General features: G+C 41.4%; 1 protein-coding gene across 1 annotated transcript in view; it reads left to right on the forward strand.

Moving 5' to 3' along the window:
- EIF2AK3 (eukaryotic translation initiation factor 2 alpha kinase 3) overlaps window positions 1-20,025 on the forward strand; it is an 81,789-nt gene extending 61,764 nt beyond the window's left edge. Inside the window, exons 12-17 of the mRNA NM_001098086.2 lie at window positions 667-816; window positions 2,516-3,293; window positions 6,571-6,738; window positions 10,996-11,097; window positions 16,531-16,593; window positions 18,821-20,025. Coding sequence (NP_001091555.1) covers window positions 667-816; window positions 2,516-3,293; window positions 6,571-6,738; window positions 10,996-11,097; window positions 16,531-16,593; window positions 18,821-19,021 — 1,462 coding nt within the window. The 3' untranslated portion in view covers window positions 19,022-20,025. The remainder of the gene's footprint in view (window positions 1-666; window positions 817-2,515; window positions 3,294-6,570; window positions 6,739-10,995; window positions 11,098-16,530; window positions 16,594-18,820) is intronic.
- Window positions 20,026-26,498: the final 6,473 nt, after the last annotated feature.

Raw genomic sequence — 26,498 nt, forward strand, 5'->3', positions numbered from 1 at the left:
GTGAAAGTGAAAGTGTTAGTCACGCAGTCATGTCCTACTCTTTGCGACCCCATGGACTGTAGCCTGCCAGGCTCCACTATCCATGGAATTCTCCAGGCAAGAATACTGGAGTGGGTTGCCATTCCCTTCTCCAGGGGATCTTCCTGACCCAGGAATCAAAGCTGGATCTCCTTTGTTGCAGGCGGATTCCTTACCGTATGAGCCACCAGAGAAGCCTGAGGCTTTAAACAGAGAAGGACACACATACAAGCCTTTTGGATTCTTGCGTATACCTTGTCAGGGTGCTTCTTCTCTGTCTTCCAGAGCTGCCAGGCTGAGCCCTCTTTTCTGAATACTTCACTTCCACCTCTTCATCTCCCTATTAAGGAATGAGCATTAAGCAATTACCTTCAAGGGTCTGTAGTCATTCATTTTTCATCAGTTAAGAACTCTTTATTTGAGTGGATGGGTACACTTGTAGCACTTATTTCTAGAAGAGAAAATAAATACTATACATTTTTTTTTAATACAACACTTTGTTGGTTTTTAGAATTATGCTACTAGGCTGATTTTTCTGTTTCTGATTTTTAGAGTCAAGCAAGAATTCTTTTCTTAGTATTTTGCACTGTTGGATATAACTGCTTCTTCAGAGCAACCTTCAGTGTCTTCTTTGTTTCTCTGTTTCAGGGAACTGGCTCGGGAGAAGGTAATGCGAGAAGTGAAAGCCTTAGCCAAGCTTGAACACCCAGGAATTGTGAGATATTTCAATGCTTGGTTGGAAGCGCCACCAGAAAAGTGGCAAGAAAAAATGGATGAAATTTGGCTGAAAGATGACAGGTAACTTGGTTTGACATCGACTTAAAAATGAGTGTTTCTTTCAGGTTAATCTTTGATTTACATGAATAAAATATCCTTTCTATTACTATAACTTTAGAGGTTGGTTTTTTTTTTCAACAAAAGAATAGCACATTACTGATTCTGTTATCATGTTTTAGAATCTTCTTTAATTACTTAAGTTGGTTTAGTTTTTAGAACATGAACTTTTTTTTCCCTTTGTTTGTCCAGAACATGAATTTCTAAACTCATTGGTAGATAGGGCTCTATGATTTATAATTCACTGAGGGATTTACAGTAGCCTTTCTCAATGAGAGACACTGTCTGACTTTTGTCTCCATTTTTTATTTTCAATTTTCATTTAGTTTCTTAGGACTGATGGTTAGCAATTTTACAACTCCTTTCTGAAGTAGTTTTAAACTACTTGCATTTAAAAATATATGAACTCAGGCAACCTGTAGATAATTCCTATGTTAAATATGCTATTCCCTAGGAGAGAAGGTCCTTTTAAAAACTACTAAATAAAAAGAAAAAGGAAACAGGTTACTTACCAAAGGGCTGGAGTAAAAATAGACTACTTACTCAATAGCATGAGTACATGCGTGTGTGCGAACACGTGAGTACTCAGTTGTGTCCGACTCTGTGACCCAGTGGACTGTAGCCCACCAGGTTCCTACGTCCGTGGAATTTTCCAGGGAAGAATACTGGAGTGGAATTTCCTCCTCCAAGGGATATTCCCCACCCAGGGATCAAACCTATATCTCCTGTGTCTCCTGCATTGGCAGGTGGATTCTTTACCACTGAGCCACCTAGGAAGCCTACTTACTAAGTAGACTACTTAGCTACTAAATAAACTGCATTTTATTCAGCTGGAATAAAATTTCTGCCTAAAAGTACCTAACACAGCCCTAGGTCCACATGAGGTACCTAGTTAGCTACAGTGACCATTGTCTATAGCCCAACCACAGAAGGACCAGGAGAAGTGGCTCTGTATGTCAAGCCCTGATTTGGATGGGGGCTTCCAAATCACAGGTACTGAGGGTTCCTGGCCTTGATCTTCCTTTGTGCCTTGTGTTTTACATAGAACCTGGCTGCTCTGGGCATGACAGTCCCAGATAACAGTTTCTGGTATGAAATCAAGCTTTCCAATTAAGGAATGGCCCGACTGATCTTTGTCTCCTGTGGCATGTTTTCATTGAATTTCTGTGTCCTCCTTTGGTAACTGGCTTTATTACAGTTGAAGCTTTGGAAGCAAAGGGTGTAGTTACAACATTGTAAGTCAGCTATACCTCAATAAAAATAAATCAATAGAGGGTAGGAGGGAGGCTCAAGAAGGAGGGCATATATGTATACTTATAGCTGATTCATGTTGTACAGCATGCATGCTAAGTCGCTTCAGTGTGTCAGACTCTGCAACCCTATGAACCGTGGCCCGCCAGGCTCCTCCCTCCATGGTATTCTCCAGGCAAGAGTACTGGAATGGGCTGCCATGCCCTCCTCCACGTCTCTTAAATCTCCTGCATTACCACTAGTGCCACTTGGGAAGAACATAACATTGTAAAACAATTGTACTTCAGTAAAAAAATAAATTTAAAAAAAGATACTCTAAAAAAATTTAATAAACAAGCAGACAGAGGATGTAGTTCATGCAATTTAATCTGCACATGTTCACTCTTGTGCCTTTTACTTCTCCCATTCTTAGCACAGACTGGCCGCTCAGCTCTCCTAGTCCCGTGGACGCGCCTTCTGTTAAAATACGCAGAATGGATCCTTTCTCTACAAAGGAATGTATTGAAATCATAGCTCCTTCGCCACACAGCAGCAGGTCTTTTTCAGTTGGGATTTCTTGCAGCCAGACCAGTTCATCCGAGAGCCAGTTCTCTCCGCTGGAGTTTTCCGGGATGGACCACGGAAATGTGAGCAAGTCAGCAGATGCAGTATGCCAACTCCAGGACAGCTGCCTTACAGACTGCGAGGGGGAGGATGGTACCATGGATGGTAATGATGAAGGGCACTCCTTTGAACTTTGTCCTTCGGAAGCTTCTCCTTACATAAGGTCCAGGGAGCGAACCTCCTCGTCTATAGTATTTGAAGATTCTGGCTGTGATAACGCGTCCAGCAAAGAGGAGCCCAGAATGAACCAACCCCCTGTGGGCAACCATTATGCGAATAAACTGTCTGCACTCCGGCATTCCGGTAGCAAATCTTCGGAACCTACTGTGTCTGTTTCTCCGTCAAGACCAACCACTTTAAGTTTAGACCTCACTAAAAGCTCGGTGGGGAAACTCCAGCCCAGTTCGCCCAAGGTGTATCTGTACATCCAGATGCAGCTGTGCAGAAAGGAAAACCTCAAAGACTGGCTGAACAGCCGCTGCACCATTGAGGCGAGAGAGAGGAGCGTATGTTTGCACATCTTTCTGCAGATTGCAGAGGCGGTGGAGTTTCTGCACAGCAAAGGGCTCATGCACAGGGACCTCAAGGTCTGTTATCTGTGGTTTGTCACCTGAGGGTTTCAACCTGTTTTATTTTTCTATTTATTTCATTTACTTATTTTTTAAAAATTGATCTTATTTATTTGAGTGCATTGGGTCTTTGTTGCAGCACACAGGATCTTTTAGTGCTGTGGCTTCTCTTGTTGCAGAGTACAGACTCTAGAGTGCTTTGACTTCAGTAGTTGTGGTGCATGGGCATGCTGCAGTCCATGGGCTTGGGAAGAGTTGGACATGACTGAGCAACTGAATTGCACTGAACTGATGGGCTTAGTTGCTCCCTAACACGTGGGATCGAACCAGTGTCCCCTGCATTGGCAGGTGGATTCTTAACCACTGGCCCACCAAGGAAGTCCTTTACTTATTTATTTTTCTTTTTAGAAGATTGACTTGACTTTTCTGAACCACTTTTCAGAGTCAGGCCCATCTGGGCCAGCCCCCTGGGAGCTGAGTGACTGCACATCTCAGTCTCAGTTTGTTGTTATTATTCAGTTGCTTGATCACGTCTGACTCTTTGCCACCCCGTGGACTGTAGCCAGCCAGGCTCCTCTCTCTGTGGAATTTCCCAAGCAAGAATACTGGAATGGGTTGCCATTTCCTTCTCCAGTACTTATTTATTTTTATTGAAGTAACACAATGTTGTATTAGTTTCAGGTGAACAGCAAAGGGATTCAGTTATATATATATTCCCAGTTGAAAAGTTCTTTACTGTGTTCATTCTGACCTGTCACTGAGCCTAATGTTAAGCCTTCTAGGCCCTATAACTTTTTTATATTTTGGTCACGTGTTTGTCACATGTCAGTCTCAGCATAACTGCCAGCAGTTCTCAGGGCTCCGTGTTTTAAGTCTTTTGGAGGTGCTAGGGAGAAAAGTATTTTTTTCTGCTGCTGTTGATTAAGAAGTCCTGGGTTTTCTTCTAATTAATAAGCCAGGGACACACTGTTGTTGTTCAGGTGCCGATTGTCTTCAACTCTTTGTGACCCCATGAACTGCAGCACACCAGGCCTCAGTGTCCCTTACCATCTCCCAGAGTTTGCACAAGTTGATGTCCATTGCATGCCGACCAATCATCTCATCCTCTGACTTCCTCTTCTCCTTCTGCCCTTTATCTTTCCCAGCATCAGGAACTTTCCCAATGAGTCGGCTGTTCCCATCAGGTGACCAAAATACTATCCCCAAACCAGTCTTCTGGCCAGGAGCTGGGATTATGCTTATTGGTGGATGCAAGCTCTAGATGCCACCTCCAGATAACATCCCACATGAACCATGAACTTGCTGCCCAGAAGAAGGGAATCCCTAAAGTCACTTCCAGATGCTTCTGGTAGAAGCATAGAGGGATGGATAGATGCTGGAGAACCAAAAAGGAACCAAAGTCTGTTAGTGTTGGTTACATAGAAGCTGACACCAGAGCCCAGAGAGGGGAGGAGTGAGGAAATTGAAGGCAGCACAGTCTAATCCTATCTCTTGTACAAGGTTATTTGAGGAAGAGTAGGGTGTTGTGTGCTAAGTCAGTCAGTCGTGTCCAACTCTTCTTGATCCTGTGGACCGTAGCCCACCTGGCTCCTCTGTCCATGGGATTCTCCAGGCAAGAATACTGGAGTGAGTTGCTATTTCCTTCTCCAGGGGATCTTTCTGACCCAAGGATTGAAACTGCATCTCCAGCATCTCCTGCATTGGCAGGCAGATTCTTTACCACTAGTACCAGTTGGGAAGCCCCATTTGAAGCCCAACGAAAGTAAATTTTATGAGCTAAATGGCTTTTTTTCCCTCTTATTTCAAAGGCCTATGAATGGTGGTCATGTTAGCTGAGGTTAGAGTAAGCTGTAGGAAAAGATGATAATATTATATATGCATATATATATATATATATATATATATATTTTTTTTTTTTTTGCTGTGGACCATTCCATTTTTAAAGTCTTTATTGAATTTGTTACTATGACTTATGTTTTGGTTTCTTGGCCAAGAGGCATGTGGGATCTTAGCTCCCCAAGACCAGGAATCCAACCTGATTCTCTGCATTGGAAGGCGAAGTCTTAGCTTCTGGGCTGCCGGGGAAGTCCCAGGGTGACATATTTCTTGTGCAGGATTTTGAATGTGAGGAGCCCATGGTTAGGTGTAGCCAATGAGCAGCTGCATATAAGAGTTTAGAATTCGGGACAAAGTTTAGAATTTGGGACAAGGTATATGGGACCCTGTATTAGAAGAGACAACATAAGATTGTAGTTAAGGGAATTCCCTGGCAGTCCAGTGGTTAGGACTCTGCACTTTCACTAATGTGGGGCCCAGGTTCAATCCCTGATCAGGGAACCAAGATTCCTCAAGCTGCACAGCCAGGAAAAAAAAAATATATATATATATATGTATATATATATAAAGATTGTTGTTAAGAGCTCTTATTATTCTCCTTGACAGCCTACATTTCCCTTTTATAACAAGCCCAAAGGTCAGTCTGTTTCATTCCTTCACCATGTAGTAGTGATTTGCTACCGTAGGGCAAGAATTGGACACGTGGCAGTGGAGCAGATACCTTTTCTCATGGAGCCAGACTGCCTGGGTTTGAACCTGCTCCACTCCTTACTAACTGGGTGACCTTGGGTGATTTACTTAGCTTCTCTGGGCCTCAGTCTTCATATCTGTGGAAGGAGGGACCAATAGGACTAAAAGGGTTATGAGTATTGCATGAGTTAATAATAATAAACAGTAATAAACCACTTAGATCATCTTCTGGCCTATTGCAAGTGCTCTGTGTGTGTTTGTTATTATTATAATCATCCTTTAGGTCAGAATGTAGAGGAGCTTGCCGAGTGTATAGAATAATGAGATTTAGTTGTTATGTGGCTGCCCGGATGGGAAAAGGAGTTTGGGGGTAAATGGATACGTGTGTGTGTGTGTGGCTGAGTCCCTTTGCTGTTCACCTGAAACTGGCATAACATTGTTAATTGGCTGTACCCCCAATACAAAATAAAAAATTAAGAAAAGAATAAGGAGATTGAGGATTAAGTACCCTAGACACTAGGGAATGTGAATCTCTAAGGATTTATTTAAACAGATGTTCAATGAACACTTGCTCCCCTTGCCTTTTCTTTATTCACAGTACTTGTCTAGAATGAAGGATTGTTTTCATTTTCATGTTAGTCCATTGTAAAGGGAAAGATGCCTGAGAATATCAAGTGTCCTGTGTTTATTTTCTGTAGTCATTTAAATAGTTCTCGTCCCTGTCTCTCCTCCATACACACCCACTGTGCTTTTACCTGCTTTTTCCCAGCCTTCCAACATATTCTTTACAATGGATGATGTGGTCAAGGTTGGGGATTTTGGACTGGTGACAGCAATGGACCAAGACGAGGAAGATCAGATGGTTCTGACCCCAATGCCGGGCTACGCCAGGCACACGGGACAGGTGGGGACCAAGCTGTATATGAGCCCGGAACAGGTGAGCTCTTCCTTTGCCTTCTGAGGATAAATAGATTTTTGTTAAAATAGTTTTTTTAGGTATGCTCTGTCTTTTTTTTTTGGCCATGAAGTCTGGCCTGCAGGATCTTAGTTCCCTGATGATAGATCGAACCTATGCCACGTACTTTGGAAGCACAGAGTCTTAACCACTGGACCACCAGGGAAGTCCCTAAATAATTTATTAATGAGGATGGCAGCAAGCTAGATGTACCCCTGTGAATCTCCATCTGTGCTACATTTCAAATACCCAATAAAATAAAAATCTGAAAATGATGAAAACTGATAGTAGTGTTTCACAGGCAACACAGCTAGGGTGCAATTCCTGCAACCTGGATTGGGGGTAGATAAAGAAAAATATTCACAATGCATGAAATGTGCTTGCCTTCTGAACCAGAACCTGACAACAGCCAGAAATTTAGTGTTTATTTATTTTTGGCTCTGCTGGGTCTTCATTGCTGCAGGCTTTTCTCTGGTTGTGGCAAGCAGGGGCTGCTGTCTGTTGTGATGCGCAGGCTTCTCATTGTGGTGGCTTCTTTTATTGCAGAGCACAGGCTCTAGGCAGCGGGCTTCGGTTGTAGCCCATGGGCTCAGTAGTTGCAGTTCCCAGGCTCTAGATCACTGGCTCAATAGTTGTGGCCCACGAGCTTAGTTGCTCTGTGGCAGGTGGGACCCTCCCAGACCAGGGATCGAACCTGTGTCTGTTACACTGGCAGGCAGACTCTTTACCACTGGACCACCAAGGAAGTCCCAGAAATTTAGAGGAGACTTTGAATGTCCTCCTCCCAAACCTAACTCTCATTTCCCCTTATGTGAACTAGGTAGGAACTGTTTTCAGAGACAGTTGGAGGTAGTTTAGTGAACTGCCCTCTGTGTTCATCCACAGGCATGGCAGGAAACAGAGGCGGACAGGCTGAGCTGTGTTGCCTTGTGGGAAAAACTGTAAATGGAATGGAGACCAGAAGTGGTGGGAGCAGGGCATCCTGGGAGATTGAGTGTAGCATCCCCAGAGCTGATGATATTCACAAGCTTATAGATGCTTAGAGGAGTGGTTCTCAGACTTTTTGGCCAGTGCCTGTTTATACTTAAATATGATTGAGAGCTTAATAATTTTTCTTGTAAGATTATATCTATCAATATTTGCCACATTAGAGATGAAAGCAGAAATTTATAAAATTTTAGTAATTCAATTAAAAATGACTGTCTTAAATCTATAAAATCTTCAAGATACTTTCTGAAAAATAAATATTTTCCCAAAGAAAACTAGTGAGAATAGTGGTATTTATTTCCATTTTTTTAAAGCTCTTTACTCTCTGACTTAAAAGGGTTAGATTTCATATCTGCTTTTGCATTTAATCCCTTGAACTATGTTATTTTGGTTCAAGTATATTAAGCAAATCTGACCTCAAACAGATACGCAGTGGGGAAGGGAGGAACATTTTAATACCATTTCCAGGTAGATATGGGCATCACCAAAACTCAATAAGCAAAAGTTTCTGAAGTTTCTGAAGAATCATTTGCCCTGTGGAATCTAAAACCATAGCAGTGGACATTCTGTATTCTGTTACTGTAACACCCATTTCACACTTTGAATGGACCTCTTTTTCATGCATGAGTTTTTAAAGTTGTGCGTTGGTCATTTGGAAATTATTGGGTCTCTACGTTATGTGTCTTCCAAAAATTGTCACAATTCAGTATTGTTGTTGTTTATTCGCTAAGTCGTGTCCAACTCTTTGAATGCCATGGACTGTAGCCACCAGGCTTCCCTGTCCTTTATTATCCCCCAGAGTTTGCTCAAACTCATGTCCATTGAGTCGGTGATGCCATCCAACCATCTCATCCTCTGTCACCCCCTTCTCCTATTCCTCTCAATCTCATATAATATTTTTAAAAATCATCAATATTTTAATATCACCAACCAAGCTCACCAGAAAGCGCTTTTAAGTATTAGGAAAGCTGTCAGGTTCCCAGTGATGGACACAAATTTTCCAAAATTCTGAAGTTCACTTCAAAGTTCAGCTTTTATCTTTGGCAACAACTGTCAGTTTTCCTTGAAGTGCCATTCTCACTTCATTCATCTTTAAGAAAATACTGTCAAGTATCCAAGTCTGAATAACCACAGTTGGTCTACCAGTTTTTCTTTCAAGTCAGAGTGGTGCTCGATGAGAAGTGCTCAGTGAGAAGTTCACATAGGAACTCGAACAATTGCATAAATGCTTTCTCTTGAGACAGCATTTTACTTCAGCGTGGAGCAGAACTGCTTTATGAACACTGCTCACTGTGTCACACAAAATATTAAAAAGATGCGTGCCTAAGGGGCAAGACATAATAAAATTAATCAGTTTTACTGCTTCAGCAAGGATATTTTAAGTGAAACTGTCCTTCTCTCTCTTACTTCCACTTTCTCTTTCTCTTTTTCTCTTTTCTTTCTTGCTTTCTCTTTCCCTCTTTTTCTTTCTCTTGCTGTTGCTTTCTCTCTCGCTTTCTCTTTTTCCTTTTCTCTCTTTCTCTTTCTCTCTCTTGCTTTCTCTTTCTCCTTTTCTCTCTTTCTTTCTCTTTCTCTCTTTGTATCTCTTACTTTCATTTTCTCTCTTTTTTCTGTTTCTTTTTCTCTTGCTTTTTCTTTCTCTCTCTTTCTCTCTGGCTCTCTTGCTTTCTCCTTTTCTCTTTCTCTCTTTCTTTTTCTTTCTTGCTTTCTTTTTTCTCCCACCCTACTCCCCCAGTATGTAAACTGAAGAACATAATTACTACTAGTATGGTTTGGTGCCACTGCCTTAATTTGTGCTAAGATTCAGCAGAGCAAATGTCAACACAGTGAAAAGACAAATCATATCTTAGAATTATTATGAAAATAGTCTTGACTTTGTAGACCTCCTGAAAGGATGTTGGGATCCCCAAGGATCCATAGACCACACTTTAAGAACCAATGGATTAGATTATCTTTGGAAGGTTTTATCAGAGACCAGTCATAGGAATCAGCCTTTATTTTACTGTTGTACAGTATCCTTCTAGACTGCCTGAGTTGTTTGCATTATTTAAGTGTGTTATTTTTCATGCTTAACATTTTCATTTTTTAATTTAATTGGTTTTTTTTTAATATAGTCCTATACTTAGACATCTTGAATTTCAAGATAAAGGAAAAATAGTATTAAAGTATTTAGGTAGGGAAAAAAAGAGGTTACAGCTTAAAGAGCTTGTTTTCTGTAACACTCAACTCTAGAAGACAATAAACCAATAAGTACAGTTTTGATGAAAAATAGCTATGACCTGCAAATCATGTTTCTGGACAAAAGTCATTCGTGTAAAAGAAAATAGGCATTTTTAGGTAAATAAGAGTTAAAAAAAAATCTTGGTGCATTGGCTGGTGGTCCAGCGGTTAAGACTCCATCCTTTCACTTTTGGGTATTTGATCCCTGGTTGGGGAACTAAGATTCTGCATACCTCTAACTAAATAAAAAGAAATATTGATGTGAGTATTCTCAAAGTTCCGGCCTTCGTTGGCCTTTGCCAAGTGTCAAGTTATGTGGCTAGCTTCATTTTCCCAAATGAAAGGCTTCTTATGAGTCCTAGGAGGTCACTTTTAATTTGAATGAGACTTTTTAAGAGTCTGTTGGGTTGTAATTCGTTTGTTCCTTTTAGCAAATAAGTTCTTGTTAACGCCTTCTCTCTACTTTGCCCAGTTCTGGATGGTAGGAATACAAAAGAAGCAGCTCCCTTCCCTCCAGGTCTTTATAATCTAGTTGTGAAGAGTAAGAAATAACACACATGAAAAATACAGCCGAGAATGCAGAGAAGTCCATAATTAAGTGCCGTAATGAGGGCTAACCACAGTTGATGAGTGGTTTGGAAGATTTTCTCATGAAAATAGGTGAGGACTAAGATAGTCAGAAATGAGAGATTTGCTTTAGATAGTGCCGGCTTTGAAAAACTTCACCTCAGGGGTATGGGGGCAGCTTTTCCTGGCTCCTGGCTTCCGCTGGGCCTATTTTACTGATGCATATCTCAGTGCTATACCTGGGCTTCCTTCTGTGATGCTGAGTAGTTTAATTACTCTTGCTGTGGGTAACTTGAAGAAAAGAGGCTTCAGAGATGATTAACTCTTTGCTAACATTTTTACCTGCAGGATTACATTTAAACCAAGTAGGGACTAAGTCAGTGTTGGGATTCACTCACGCTATATGATCATCTATGATACTGTCTCTGTGACTGTTCTCCTAATCTTCTTTATTTGGGATTTCAGATTCATGGCAACAGCTACTCTCATAAAGTGGACATCTTTTCTTTGGGCCTCATTCTGTTTGAATTACTATACCCGTTCGGCACTCAAATGGAAAGGGTCAGGGTAAGTTCTTCCCCTCCCCTCCAAAAAGGCAGAAGAAAATACTCTTCAATTGACAAAAGAATGAGTTGTAAGAGAAAAATAAGTTATTCTTAATACCAACAACTTGGTTGACTGCAAGTAGAAGAGAAATAATTTGTAGACTCTTTGCTTCCATTTAAAGCTCAGTCTTCAAAAATTATTGTGGTGAATTGTCTGTTTTCTTGCTGTTGCTTAAATTCATCATAACTTAACCATATTTTGCACTCAAATTTGTCATAAGGGCAAAGCTAGGGGAACCACAGGGTGGGGCGATGGTGGTGGTCAAGAGAATTTTCCAGAGAACAAATGACCACACAGTCATATGCTTAAAAGCTGAAAAACTAAGCGTAGTTAAGTTTTCTTTCCCCTCTCAAACTAAACCATGACTATTGCCTTTAAGGAGTATAGTACTGAAAGTCTTAAAAATAGTGCCTAGAATATATAAAGGATGACTAGAGTTCAACAACAAGAAACAAACAACCCTGTTAAAAAATGGGCAAAGGACTTGAATATATATTTCTCTGAAGATTACAGATGGCCAGTAAGTACAGCATCACTATTCATCAGGGAAATGTGAATTGAAATCACAGTGAGATACCTCTTCACACCATCCAGAATAGCTATCATAGAATAAAATAAGAGCAGAAAGTAAGTGTTGGTGAGGATATGGAGATATTAGCGCTCTCGTGCATTGCTGGTAGGAGTGTAAAGTGGTACATTCCACTGTGTAAGACAGTGTGACCCATCCTCAAAAAGGTAAACATGGAATGACCGTGTTCTTCTCCTAGGTTCTACTCCTATTTCTCCAAGAGAAATTAAAACATAGGTCCACACAAAAACTGGTACACAGATGTTCATAGTAGCATTTTCATAATGACTAGTAGGTAGGAGCAACCCAGATGTTAATCACCTTGGATCCTGGCTTGGATCCCTTGTTTCCTAGATTTCATGTTTTGTTTTGTTTACTCTCATTATTATTACTCTCTTATTTTGCTGGAGCACATTCTGCCGTAAATTTCTCAGAAAGAATGTATGAGGGAAAATTTTAGAGTCCTCGGGTATCTGAAAATGTATTTTTTTTCCCTATCCTTATACATAATTGATAAATTGACTAGGTTCTAGTTCTAGATTGAAAATAACTTTCCTTCAGAACCTTGAGGGCATTGCCCCGTTCTCTTATAGCTTCCAATAGTGCTGTTGAAAAGCTGATACCATTTTGATGTGTCTTTTTTTTTATATGGGGTATTTTGGACCTGTTATATCTTCCTTTCTGAGGGCTTTAGGGATTTAGTTTTTATCAGTGCCGTTGTGAAATTTAGTCCTCTCAGATCCTTTCAGATCTCCCCACCAACCCCGCCCACCCTCTGCTCACTTACTGTACTTAGCACTTGGTAGATTCTTTGAGTTAGAAGGATTCATCCTTCAGTCTAGTAAGTTTCTCATATTTTTCTTGGATAAATTCTTTGATTTTTTTGTTTTTTCTGGGACTCCTGACTTATTCCTAAAAATGTCTAATTTTTTTCCCTCCTATTTTCTATTATTGTCTTTTTGTACTATTTTTTGCAGAAGTTCCTTAACTTGTTCTTCTAACTTTTGTAATTCCTTTGACAATTCAGTTTTTATCGTCTAAGATTGTTCCTTTTTTGTAGTATTTGCACTCTTTTTACATGAATTCAGTCTCTTCATATTGCTGAGAATCTCAATTATATGTATGTATGTATTTCTTCCCCTATACTGTCTCTTTCCTTTTTTTTTTTTTTAGCTTTCTGTTTGAAATTATTATAGATGCACAGAAAGTTGCAAAGATAATATAAGAAATACCCTCCATCTAATTTCTAAGTGTTATGTCTTACATAATTATAGTACAACATAAATTCGACATTGGTACTTTGTATTCTGGGTATTTTATCTCTTTATGGTTTCTGTAACCAACACTGCAGTCTAGATACAGAAGTGTTCCATCCCTCTTGCTACCCCTTTATAGTCACACTTACTTTCTCCCTACTAATATCTCTGAGTTTTGTAATGATTTGTGTGTGTGTTTCACATGTTGACAATCCTGACTGTTCATATTTAAGAATGGTGCTCTAAAATGGTAACCAGAAGTGGACATTAAAAAATAAACAAAAAAGGGAATTCCCTGGCAGTCCAGTGGTTAGGACTCAGAGCTTTCACCTGCTGTGGATCCCTATTCCATCCCTGGACAGGGAACTAAGATCCTGCAAGCCATGCAACCAAAAGAAAAAAACCCTGAAGTGGACATGACTGTTAAGTGTTATGATCCAGTGCTTTCTTCAGGGTGGAGGTGGGGGAGAACGAGTGTTAGCATGTTAGCATCTCCCACATGTTAGCATCTCCCACATGTTAGCATCCCCATATGTTAGCATCTCGGACTTTCCTCATTCTCTCCAGAGAAGAAGCTTCATTCTCCTGCTTGAGAAAGAATTGGGATGGATGGGGGTGGAGAGTGTCTTACTGTTGAAGATCTTCACTCGTTCTGTTTTCCATGCCCCCCACCCCCCAATTCATCCTCATGCCTCTGTTTGGAATGCCTTGGTTCAGTTTCTTCAAAGGACAAACCTCTGTGTCCTGTGAACAGTGAAAGCGTTAGTTGCTCAGTCCTGTCTGACTCTTTGCTATCCCATGGGCTGTAGCCTGCCAGGCTCCTCTGTCCATGGGATTCCCCAGGGAAGAATACTGGAGTGGGTTGCCATTCTCTTCTCCAGAGGATCTTCCTGACTCAGGGATTGAATCTGGGTCTCCCGCATTGCAGGCAGATTCTTTACTGTTTGAGCCGTCGGGGAAGCCCTTTGTGTCCTATGGGGGTATATAATATCACTTCATATACAGAACTTCCCACAGCTCTCCTACAGCCATCTTCATCCCTCACCCCCACCTCCTGCAGGTTCCACACAGCTAAGCAGTTCCCCATCTGTTGGCCTTATCCCCCGTGGGCACCCTGGTTTACCTTTCTCTGTTGAGCTAAAGTAGTTACACTATGTTTCCATCTACTTTCTCTCTCTTTCCAAAGATGTGATCTTTTCTTCCATTGCACTCATTTTAAAGATTTAAAATGTTTTTCCTTTCTTTGGAGTTGTTTTAGTGAAAATGTTTACTTTGAAATGTAGTTAAAAAAACAAATCTGCCATGTTTACTCTTTTTTTTTTTTTTTTTGGTTGCACTGGATCTTAGTTGTAGCACAGAGGATCTCTGATCTTTTGTTGTGGCATGTGGGATCTAGTTCCCTAACAAGGGATTGATTGAACCCAGGCCCCCGGCAGTGGGAGGGCAGAGTCCTAGCCACTGGACCATCAAGGAATTCCAGAAAATCTGCGTTGTTTAGCCAGAACCCCTCTGAGATTCTATTAGTGAATGTAAAAGAGACTATTCAGTGATTTGACCAAGATGTTTTTTGAAAAATTAATTTTATTGAGGTATAATTTACATACAGTACAGTGTACCCACTTTCTACATTTTTATGGGATTTTGATACTTTTAAACCTTCATGTAATGACCACTACATTCAAAATACAGAATATTTCTATCATCCCCAAAAGTTGCCTTTTGTTCCTTCCCAGTCAGTCTCCTGTTCTTTCATCCCATCCTGATTCCAAGCAACCACTCATCTATTTTGTCTTAGAAAGTTTCATATGAATGGAATCATACATGTATATACATTTGTGTCTGCCTTCTTTGACTCGCCTTAAAGGTTTTAAGGTTCATTCATTACTCAGTGTGTCAGCAGTTTCTCCTTTTTATTAAGTAACATGCCATGGTATCTATACGTAGTTCCTGTGTCCATTTACCTGTTGGAAACACCTGTGAATAAAGTGGAAGTTGCTGTGAACATTTGTAAACTGGTCTCTTTGTAGACACACATCTGTTTTTCATTAGTCTTGGGTAATTAGGAGGTAGGATTGGTAAATTATGTGTAAATGGTTTAACTGTATAAGAAAGTGCCATTTTATATTCTCACCCACAGTGTAGGCGAGTTCTAGGTCCTCGGCATCCTTATCAACACTTAGGTTTTAGTCTTTACATTTTTTGGGTATTCTGATAGGAGTACAATACAATCAGATTGTGGTTTCACTTTGCATTTCTCTGATGACTAATGACCTTGACCATCTTTTCAAGTCCTTTGCCAAGTATATGTATTATGTATTATGACTAATTTATTCCAGCCAGTGGCTTCCCATTTCATTTTCTTAATGAAAGGGCAGCAGGTTAAAAAAAAAAAAAAACATGTTATGGGATTAAAAATTCTGTGATTCAAGACTCAAGCATTTATCTGCACATTATTTGGTAGGACCTACCTATTAGCAGGTGAAACACTCCCTTCTATGGCTTGTGTCATAGATTCTTCTAGTGAAGTTTCTGTTTTCCTTTAGTGGGAAGTGACAAATGCCAGCCCAGTTCATGTTTTTGTTTAAGTACATTTTAGCTTATTTCTCACGAAATATGAAGACATACTTGCTTTATTTCATTTCTCAAAACTGATTCATTACAAAAGGAGTATCAGGGACTTCCCTGGTGGCACAGTGGTAAAGAATCCACCTGCCAATGCAGGGGACATGGGTTCAATCCCTGGTCCAGGAAGATTCCATATGCTGTGGGGCAACGAAGCCCCTGAGCCACAACTACTGAGCCTGTGCCTAGAGCCCGGGAGCCACAACTACTGAGCCCACGTGCCACAGCTACTGAAACCCATGTGCCTAGAGCCTGTGTTCTGCAACAAGAGAAGCCACCACAGTGAGGAACCCACACACCACAGCTAGAGAATAGCCCCCACTCGCTGCAACTAGAGAGAGCCCAAGTGTAGCAACGAAGACCCAGAGCAACCGAAAATAAATAAGTAATAAAAATGTTTTAAAGGAGTTTAAGGCACTGTGCCAAATAGTTTGCTTGAATTACCTCATTTAAGTCTCAAAGCAATCATACAAAGTAGACACTGTTATCCTGTTTGTATGAAAATTTCCCAAAAAGCTAGTTTATTTTTTATATTCAGAATTTAGCACAATTGACTTAGTTTACTTCACTCAAAAAGAACACTGTGTCCTTTTATATCAAATACAAGTGATCAGTGACTAGTAGAAAGTTACCCACTTAAGAACACAAATGTGTGTTCATGAATGATTGAATTATTTTTTATGCAGATCAGTCCATTTTCAGTTAAAATCCAGATGTCAGGATCATGTACAGTTCTAATATATGTAAATTATATGGTGATTTGGTGGCAGATAAATCTGTGCCCAGGAAGCACTGATGTGTAGATTATCAAGTCAGAAAAAGCTATTGATAAATTTTCTATCTACTTAATGTTCAGCCTTTCTTACAGTATCAAAAAATATCTCTGTTTAAATAGATTAACATATCAAAATGGATTTAAAGATAAGTAACACTTTTCTTTCTTTGCAGATCCTAACTGATGTAAGAGATCTCAAATTTCCACCACTATTTGCTCAAAAATATCCTCGTGAGGTTGGTATAATTCTCATCTTTTATTTTCTTTAAAATCTTACTTAGGATGTGAAGTCAGCAGTCAGCTCATCAGTTTCCACATTTTATAGATGAGGAGGCCTAAGGTCTAAAGAGGAAAGTGACCTGATCCCAACAACATACAACTTGTTAAACCAAAGGCTGGGGAATTCCCTGGTTAAGAGTGTGACCTTCCACTGCAGGGTTGTGAGTTTAGTCCCTGTTCTGGCAGCTAGGAGTCTGCTCCATGCTGCATGACAGCCCATTCAGGGATTGTAACAACCTTGCCTTTGAGTAGGGCTTCCCAGGTAGCTCAGTGGTAAAGAACCTTCCTGCCAATGCAGAAGATGCAAGAGACACAGGTTCGATCATGGCAACCACTCCAATATTCTTATCTGGAAAACTCCATGGACAGAGGAGCCTGGCAGTCTGTATGTAGTCCATGGGGTCACAAAAAGTCCGACATGACTGAGCAATTGAGCATGTGCACACCTTTCAGTAAGGCTGAACCTAAAGACCCCACCTTCATAGGAATCAAGTTGCCATTATAATCAGGCCATTAATTTCTTTATCTTAATGAATTTGACACAGATCTTAAAAACCAGCTTCTTAAAAAAAAGTCACTCATTTCCCCTGATTTTGTGTGTTGGAATTATACCCCTCAGAGAAACAGTAAATGATTCAGAATAGTGGGAAGGGAAAGTTAAAATGGTCTTGATAGTGAAAACTGTGTGTAATGAACGTTTGAAGTTTCTTTTTGCAGTTTTTGTTTATTTATATTATGTCCACAAGCACATCACTTTAAAATTTACGCACTGATGGCTCTTGGATTTTCTTAGTAAATTCAGTTGAAGAAAATTAAAATTTGTGGCTAATTATCAAATTGGAAAAAGTCTAATTGATCTTTCAGTATTTTAAGTATATTGAAGGGTTGCATTAAAAATGAACTTTATAACAATATAGAGATATGCTAACTTAAAGTGAAGTTTATTTTACTAAAAATTAGTTTGTTGTATATTTTGCAAAGTGGTGAATCAGTTCCTGGGGGACTCACAAGAATCTGTGTTATATTAAAGTGGTTGGAAAAAAATCAGGAAAAGGGGCTAGGTACTGACCACTGGCATGATTTATTTTTATTTATTGGGGTATAATTGCTTTACAGTGTTGTTAGTCTCCGCTGTACAATGAAGTGAATCAGCTATACATTTACATATATCCTCTCCCTCTCGTATCTTCCTCTATTTGCCTCCTTATCCCACCCATCTAAGTCATCACAGAGCACTGAGCTGAGCTCCCTGTGCTATATAGCAGCTTCCCACTAGCTGTCTCTTTTACACATGGTAGTGTATGTACATCAACACTCCTTTCCCCGTTCATCCCATCCTCCCCGTCCCTCTGTGTCCACATGTCCCTTCTCGGTGTCTCTATTTGGTATGATTATTTTTTAATTGACATCTTTATTGAAGTAATTGTACATTCACATGCAGTTGTAAGATGAATTTATTTTAAAGGTCAGACTGTGTTTCAGAGATGTGATTTAAGGCCCTTTATATTAGGAAACAACCAATTAACCTGGAATAGTCCATGTGTATTTGGAGCAAGACTTGGCCAAACTATGACCCATAGGCCAAATCCAGCCTGCTACCTGTTTTGGTAATAAAATTTCATGGGAACACTGGCAGGCCCACCTGTTTACGTACGGTCTGTGGCTGCTTTTGTATTTCAGTGGCAGAGCTGAGAAGTTGCTCACACACAGATGTAGAGAACAAACATATGGACAAGGGAGGGTGAGGTGAGGTGGGTGGGATGGGGTGGGATGACTTGGGAGATTGGGATTGACATACATACCCTGCTGATCCTATGTATAAAATAGATAACCAGCGAGAAGCTTCTCTATAGCAAAGGGAACTCTACTCAGTGCTCTGTGGTGAGCTAAATGGGAAGGCAATCCAAAAAAGGGGGGATATATGTGTACCTATAACTGATTCCCTATGGAATCAAGTGGCTCAGATGGTAAAGAATCTGCCTGCAATGCCAGAAACCCAGGTTCGACAACGTTCAGCACAACTAACACAACATTGTAGAGCAACTGTATTCCAATAAAAATTAATTGAGAAAAAAAGAGAAACTGGCTCACCAACTTAACATAGTTATGGAAACATAATATTTGGTGGACTCCTGATTTAGGCAATGGTTTAGTGGCCATCACAAAACAATTTTTATCTTTCAGTATGCCATGGTGCAAGACATGCTGTCCCCATCCCCTACTGAACGGCCAGAAGCGGCGAGCATCATTGAAAACGCGATCTTCGAGGACTTGGAGTTTCCAGAAAAGACACTCCTCAGACAGAGGTCTCGCTCCATGAGCTCGCCCGGAGCAAAACATTCAAGACACTCCAGCAGCCCCCACAGCCCTTTGCCCAGCAATTAGCCTTAAGTTCCGCTCTCGCCCCTAACAAGTGACGTCAGAATAGCCTGCTTCAGAGGAATGTTGCTTTTCCAAAATCGCAGACTTGAAAATATGGTTCTCCACTTGATTTTGTTTTAGGCTGCCTTTTCTAAATCAGATTTTAAACTGGATTTTGGAGCTCACACCTCATCTAAGCCAACTTTTGATTTTCGCTCCAGTCGAGGGGAGGGCTGTCACATGCGGTCCTTTCCCTCGTTGGTCTGTTGAAACTGGCTGGCCAAGCATTTTGTCCTCACGTTTTGCCTAAGGAGGTAGAAGCAATCCCTAAAATGTACAGAGAGAATTACGAAATGGAAATATTTTTATAGTACAGAAAAATGAAAGTCCCTACATGGTGGTAACCATATTGTTATAGAAAGACGCTTTCTAGAGAGATAGTAGAAGTTTTAAGACTGATTTCAAAACAAAGCTGACTCCCATTTTTGTCCCTGGTGGGTGAATTAGGAAGCTGCATTATTTTGGAGGACAAGTAGCACAAATTATATAGCTAGTTTTCTAGGGTCATTTGTAGCATTAAATAGCTTTATTCCTCAGATAGTTCTAGGGAGAAAGGTTTTTAAGGGTTTTTTGTACTTTTACCTCCAATAAAAGGAAAATGAAGCTTTTTGTGTAAATTGGTCAAAAATTCTGGCTTGGAGAAGGAAAAAAAGCCGTAGTAAGAAACAAATCATATATTACAACTAACTGCTTCAATTATGGACTTTTTAAATCTAATGAAATCTTAAATGTCTTAAATATAATACTGTAGGTTGATACTGTCTCAGAACTGATTGTAGATAACAGTTTAATCATCTAACTTGCTAACATGTTTTTATTTTTCACTGTAAATAAGTTTATTTTTTATTTATAAAAATTCTGAACTCAATCCATTTGGGTTGGTGGTGTACAGAACGCACTTAAAAGTGTGTTAACTATTGTGACTTCTTTCAAGTCTAAATGGTTTAATAAAACTTTTAGAAATGATATATGGTTGATTCTTATTTGAGAGAACTAGCTCCAAAATGGAATTTTTCAGATTTTAAAATGGGATCATAGGTCTCCAAAGAGTCATAACCCTACTCTCAAGAAAACTTATTCCTTATAGATGATCTTATTTACAAAGCAGAAATAGAGACACAAATGTTGAGAAGAAACATATGGACATCAAGGGCCAGGGAATGAAATGGGAGACTGGCCTTGACACATATACACTATTGATACCATGTATAAAATAGATAATTAATGAGAACCTACTGTGTAGCACAGGGCTTCCCAGGTAGCTCTGTGGTGAAGAATCTGCCTGACGATGCTGCAGTCGCAAGAGACAAGGGTTCAGATCCTGGATTGGGAAGATCCCCTGGAGTAGGAAATGGCAACTTGCTCCAATATTCTTGCCTGAAAAATTCCATGGACAGAGGAGCCTGGTGGGCTACAGTCCATGGAGTCGCAGAGTTAGACACGACTGAGCACACACACACACACACACACACACACACACACACACACACACACACACGCTGTATAGCGGGAGCTCTATTACAGTGCTCTATGGTGACCTAAATGGGAAAGAAACCCCAAAAGGGGGATATACATGTGTGTATAACTGATTCACTTTGTTATACAGCAGAAACTAACACATTTCAAGCAACTATACTTCAATAAAAATTAATTTAAGACAATAGAAAGAAAACTTATTCCTAACCTGTTCTCAATGGACATGAGTTTGGGTAAACTCCGGGAGTTGGTGATGGACAGGAAGGCCTGGCGTGCTGTGGGTTCGTGGGGTCGCAAAGAGTCGGACACTGAACTGAACCTGTTCTAAACAGGCATCTTCTCGTCCTCTCCCAAAGACTTCACAGGACCAAGTCCTTTTCAAAATTCACTGGACTCATAATCCAAACACATTAGCTCAGTTTCTACTCTGTGCCAGAGACATAAAGACCATTCTACCCTAAAGGGAGGCTGCGCAGAGCAAAGGCTATGGCAAAGCCAGTTGTGTTGCGATCACGATGTGTCTGGTGGAGGCATCTGGCGTGCAGAGCTGCCAGGCACAAACTCGCCAGACACAGCCTTCAGGGTTGTAATGATTGTTTCCATCTTACAGACACGTGATGTCTGCCCCATAGAGTTTGAGCAGTTTGTAAGCTGGGCACACGACACAGATCTTTGTGTGCTCTTCCCAGATTCTCACTGCTTAATGAGGCTCCAACTGTCTTTCCTCCCTGTTCAGCTTGGCTCCTAGCCAGTTCAACTCTTTTTTTTCTTCCTCTCTTAGCCTGCTTCAGTGACTATTTTCCTCTTCACCCCAGCGAGGGATCCTGTTGATTTCTTCCCATTCTGCCAACTCGGTTCCAGCTGCAGATCCTTTGACCCTCACAACCACCCTGAGAGCTAGCTATTTAGGGATTTCCCTGGTGGTCCAGTAACTAGGACTCCAGGCTCCCAATGCAGGAGGCCCAGGTTTGATCCCTGGTCAGGGAGCTGCAGATTCCACATGCAGCAACTGAAAAAAAAAAGATCTCGCTTGCTGAGGCTGGGACCTGGTGCAGTCAAATAAATAAAAATATATAGTAAAATAATAAAATTAAAAGTTATAAAAAATACCATGGCAGATGTTATTATTACCATTCTTATTGTAAAACTCAGGTCCAGAAAGATGTTGTGATTTGCCCCTTATTAACAGCCAATCAGAGCAGAACTGGGACCAAATCCCAGGAATTCTAGTCCCTAGTTAAGGTTCTTGCCTACTCCCTCATACCAAGCTGTCTTAAGGATTTGCAAGTATCTAACCTGGGCTTCCTTGGTGGCTCAGATGGTAAAGAATCCACCTGCAATGCAGGAGACCCGGGTTTGATCCCTAGGTCTGGAAGATCCCTGGAGAACAGAATGGCTACCCACTCCAGTATTCCTGCCTGGGAAATCCCATGGACAGAGGAGACTGGTGGGCTACAACCCATGGGGTCATAAAGAGTTGGACATGACCGAGAGACTAACACACTTTCACACGGGGTCTGTGATCTTGGTTGCGACACATGTGAATCTAGTTCCCTGGCCAGGGATGGAACTCTGGCCCTCTGCATTAGGATCTCGGAGTCTTAGCCAATGGATCAGCAGGGAAGCAAGCCCCGCTTCTTTCATTTTAATTCTGCCTGTGCCTCTGCTGGCTATCAGTAGGAAAGCAGTGTTGGAAGCTCAGGGGCTGGGCCACAAGAACCTGACAACTCCTCAGGGGTCGCCAGAATGGAGTCTCCAGCATTGTCTCCCAGAGCTCTTTTTCTGGACTCCAAACCCTACCTCCTCCTCCTCCAAGTTGTTGCTTTTCTGACATCTTTTCAAGCCCTCTCCCTCCAGACTTGCCCCACAGGATGCAGTTGAGCCAGTAATTGGTACAAACCAATCTCCTTAATAGCTGAGATCTCAGAAGGTATGGGTACCCCTTCTTGTAATCCCATCAGCATCCAGCATAAGGTGTGGTACTTGATCGCTTATTTGTCAAACTGGATTTGGAGAACATAACATGTAATTGACATAGCTGCAGCCCTCAGAAAATAGCCAAATGAGGAAGAAAGGAAATGTACCAGTCATGGCAATAAATAACTATTTGCAAAGTGAAGGAGAAAAGATGGTTCAACAATCCTAATGTTAAAAACAGATTTAAAAATCTCAAATCCTGGAAGTTTTCTAAAGGAATGAGATCTTAGGGTTTAATTTAAATGAGAGGAAAAGTGGGCTGGGACCCTGAGCATCCATTTGGCTCTGCCTGATGCTGTTGCTTTAGCCTACTACCTTCTCCATTTTTCACTGAAGTGGGTTACATCCCCCACCCCTGCAGGGGTGGGGTCCCATAGGGAAGCCACACAGCTTATAGACTCTGTGCTGGGAGTAAGCACATGCACACAGCTTCCAGCTTCCAGCTTCCCTCAGGAAAGCAATACCTTGGCAGTGAGTACTGGTCCAGAGGTCAGGAAGACTGTGAGAAATTCTGAAAACGAGCTATCTAGCCTGCCCTTTGCCTCCTAGAAGAACAGAAAAGCGGACACTTAGCATGTTCCAGGCAGTTTTCTTTTTCCAGATTGTTTCTCACTGATACTTTCCTATGGAAGCATTTACACCAAAAGCGATTGTATTTCTCCAAGGAAGTGGAGACAGAACAAGTTTCCAGTGCAATCACGGATCATGGAGTGACTCAGTCTTACTCTTGGAGTAAGTCAAGGGCAAAGCAGGAACTCTGGATGTTTTCTGGATCACTTCCAGGGACGTTTGCTCTTTTGAGAACTAGATTTGTAAGGCACTTTGCCTAAGGAGACTTCCCCATCCAGATTCTAGTCCTGCAACTACCGTAACTGCCACCAGGGGGCTCATTTTCACCTTTTCTCCCAAGAAATCGAGTCGGACACGACTGAGCGACTTCCCTTTCACTTTTCACTTTCATGCGTTGGAGAAGGAAATGGCAATCCACTCCAGTGTTCTTGCCTGAAGAATCCCAGGGACGGGGGAGCCTGGTGGGCTGCCGTCTATGGGGTCACACAGAGTCGGACACGACTGAAATGACTTAGTAGTAGTAGTAGTACAGACCTTTCAGGGGCTTCCCTTGTAGCTCAGCTGGTAAAGAATCCACCTGCAGTGTGGGAGACCTGGGTTTGATCCCTGGGTTGGGAAGATCCCCTGAAGGGCAAGGCTACCCACTCCAGTATTCTGGCCTAAAAAATTCCATGGACAGTCCATGGGGTCACAAAGAATCGGACACGACTGAGCAACTTTCACTTCACTTTCACAGACCTTTCAAACAGGATCTTTGGACATTATATTGATGTGAAAATGATATACATTCAGTAGAAACTGTACTTTGAATTTAAAATTTTGATCTCTTCCTGAGCTAGTGATACATTGCGTGATGTATTCTCTAGTAATGCTGGGAATTCGGCCACACAGTTAGGAAGAGAAACAACCAGTACACTTAAAATCATTCTGCACGCAGACAGCTATCCTGTTTTTCACTTTCAGATCAGATCAGATCAGTCGCTCAGTCGTGTCCGACTCTTTGCGACCCCATGAATTGCAGCACGCCAGGCCTCCCTGTCCATCACCAACTCCCGGAGTTCACTGAGACTCACGTCCATCGAGTCAGTGATGCCATCCAGCCATCTCATCCTCTGTCATCCCCTTCTCCTCTTGCCCCCAATCCCTCCCAGCATCAGAGTCTTTTCCAATGAGTCAATTCTTCACATGAGGTGGCCAAAGTACTGGGGTTTCAACTTTAGCATCATTCCTTCCAAAGAAATCCCAGGGCTGATCTCCTTCAGAATGGACTGGTTGGGTCTCCTTGCAGTCCAAGGGACTCTCAAGAGTCTTCTCCAACACCACAGTTCAAAAGCATCAATTCTTTGGTGCTCAGCCTTCTTCACAGTCCAACTCTCACATCCATACATGACCACAGGAAAAACCATAGCCTTGATCAGACGAACCTTTGTTGGCAAAGTAATGCCTCTGCTTTTGAATATGCTATCTAGGTTGGTCATAACTTTCCTTCCAAAGAGTAAGCGTCTTTTAATTTCATGGCTGCAGTCACCATCTGCAGTGATTTTGGAGCCCAGAAAAATAAAGTCTGACACTGTTTCCCCATCTATTTCCCATGAAGTGATGGGACCAGATGCCATGATCTTTGTTTTCTAAATGTTGGGCTTTAAGCCAACTTTTTCACTCTCCACTTTCACTTTCATCAAGAGGCTTTTTAGTTCCTCTTCACTTTCTGCCATAAGGGTGGTGTCATCTGCATATCTGAGGTTATTGATATTTCTCCTGGCAATCTTGATTCCAGCTTGTGTTTCTTCCAGTCCAGCGTTTCTCATGATGTACTCTGCATATAAGTTAAATAAACAGGGTGACAATATACAGCCTTGACATACTCCTTTTCCTATTTGGAACCAGTCTGTTGTTCCATGTCCAGTTCTAACTGTTGCTTCCTGACCTGCATACAAATTTCACAAGAGGCAGGTCAGGTGGTCTGGTATTCCCATCTCTTTCAGAATTTTCCACAGTTTATTGTGATCCACACAGTCAAAGGCTTTGGCATAGTCAATAAAGCAGAAATAGATGTTTTTTGGAACTCTCTTGCTTTTTCGATGATCCAGCAGATGTTGGCAATTTGATCTCTGGTTCCTCTGCCTTTTCTAAAACCAGATTGAACATCAAGAAGTTCACGGTTCACATATTGCTGAAGCGTGGCTTGGAGAATTTTGAGTATTACTTTACTAGCGTGTGAGATGAGTGCAATTGTGCGGTAGTTTGAGCATTCTTTGGCATTGCCTTTCTTTGGGATTGGAATGAAAACTGAGCTTTTCCAGTCCTGTGGCCACTGCTGAGTTTTCCAAATTTGCTGGCATATTGAGTGCAGCACTTTCACAGCATCATCTTTCAGGATTTGGAATAGCTCAACTGGAATTCCATCACCTCCACTAGCTTTGTTTGTAGTGACACTTTCTAAGGCCCACTTGACTTCACATTCCAGGATGTCTGGCTCTAGGTCAGTGATCACACCATAGTGATTATCTGGGTCGTGAAGATCTTTTTTATACAGTTCTTCTGTGTATTCTTGCCATCTCTTCTTAATATCTTCTGCTTCTGTTAGGTCCATACCATTTCTATCCTTTATCGAGCCCATCTTTGCATGAAATGTTCCTTTGGTATCTCTGATTTTCTTGAAGAGATCCCTAGTCTTTCCCATCCTGATGTTTTCCTCTATTTCTTTGCATTGATCGCTGAAGAAGGCTTTCTTATCTCTTCTTGCTATTCTTTGGAACTCTGCCTTGGTGGTTCAGTGGATAGGAACCCACCTGCCAAAGCAGCAGAACAGGTTCAATTCCCAATCCAGGAAGATTCCACGTGCCACAGAGCTGCTAAGCCTGTGAGCCACAACTACTGAGCCCGCACTCTAGAGCTCCAGTGGCACAACTGCCGAGCCCGTGTGCTGCAACCGATGAAGTTCGTGCACTTAGCCTGTGCTCAGCAACAAGAGACGCCACTGCAGAGAGAAGCCTGCATGCGCACCGCAACTAGAGAGTAGTCCCCGCTCACCGCAGCTAGGAAAGCCTGCCACAGCAATGAAAGGCCCAGTGCAATTAAAAATAATAATAGGCTTTGTATTAGAAGATTTTGCCTGACTAATGTGCAGATGACATCACCCTTACGGCAGAAAGTGAAGGGGAACTAAAGAGCCTCTTGGTGAAAGTCAAAGAGGAGAGTAAAAAACCTGGCTTAAATCAGCATTCGAAAAACTAAGATCATGGCATCTGGGCTCATCACTTCATGGCAAATAGATGGGGAAACGATGGAAACAGTGACAGACTTTATTTTCTTGGGCTCCAAAATCACTGCAGATGGTGACTGAAGCCACGAAATTAAAAGACACTTGCTCCTTGGAAGAAAAACTATGACCAACCTAGACAGCATATTAAAAAGC

The sequence above is a fragment of the Bos taurus genome, chromosome 11 (genome assembly GCF_002263795.3).
Source record: "Bos taurus isolate L1 Dominette 01449 registration number 42190680 breed Hereford chromosome 11, ARS-UCD2.0, whole genome shotgun sequence".
NCBI classification, from domain to species: Eukaryota; Metazoa; Chordata; class Mammalia; order Artiodactyla; family Bovidae; genus Bos; species Bos taurus.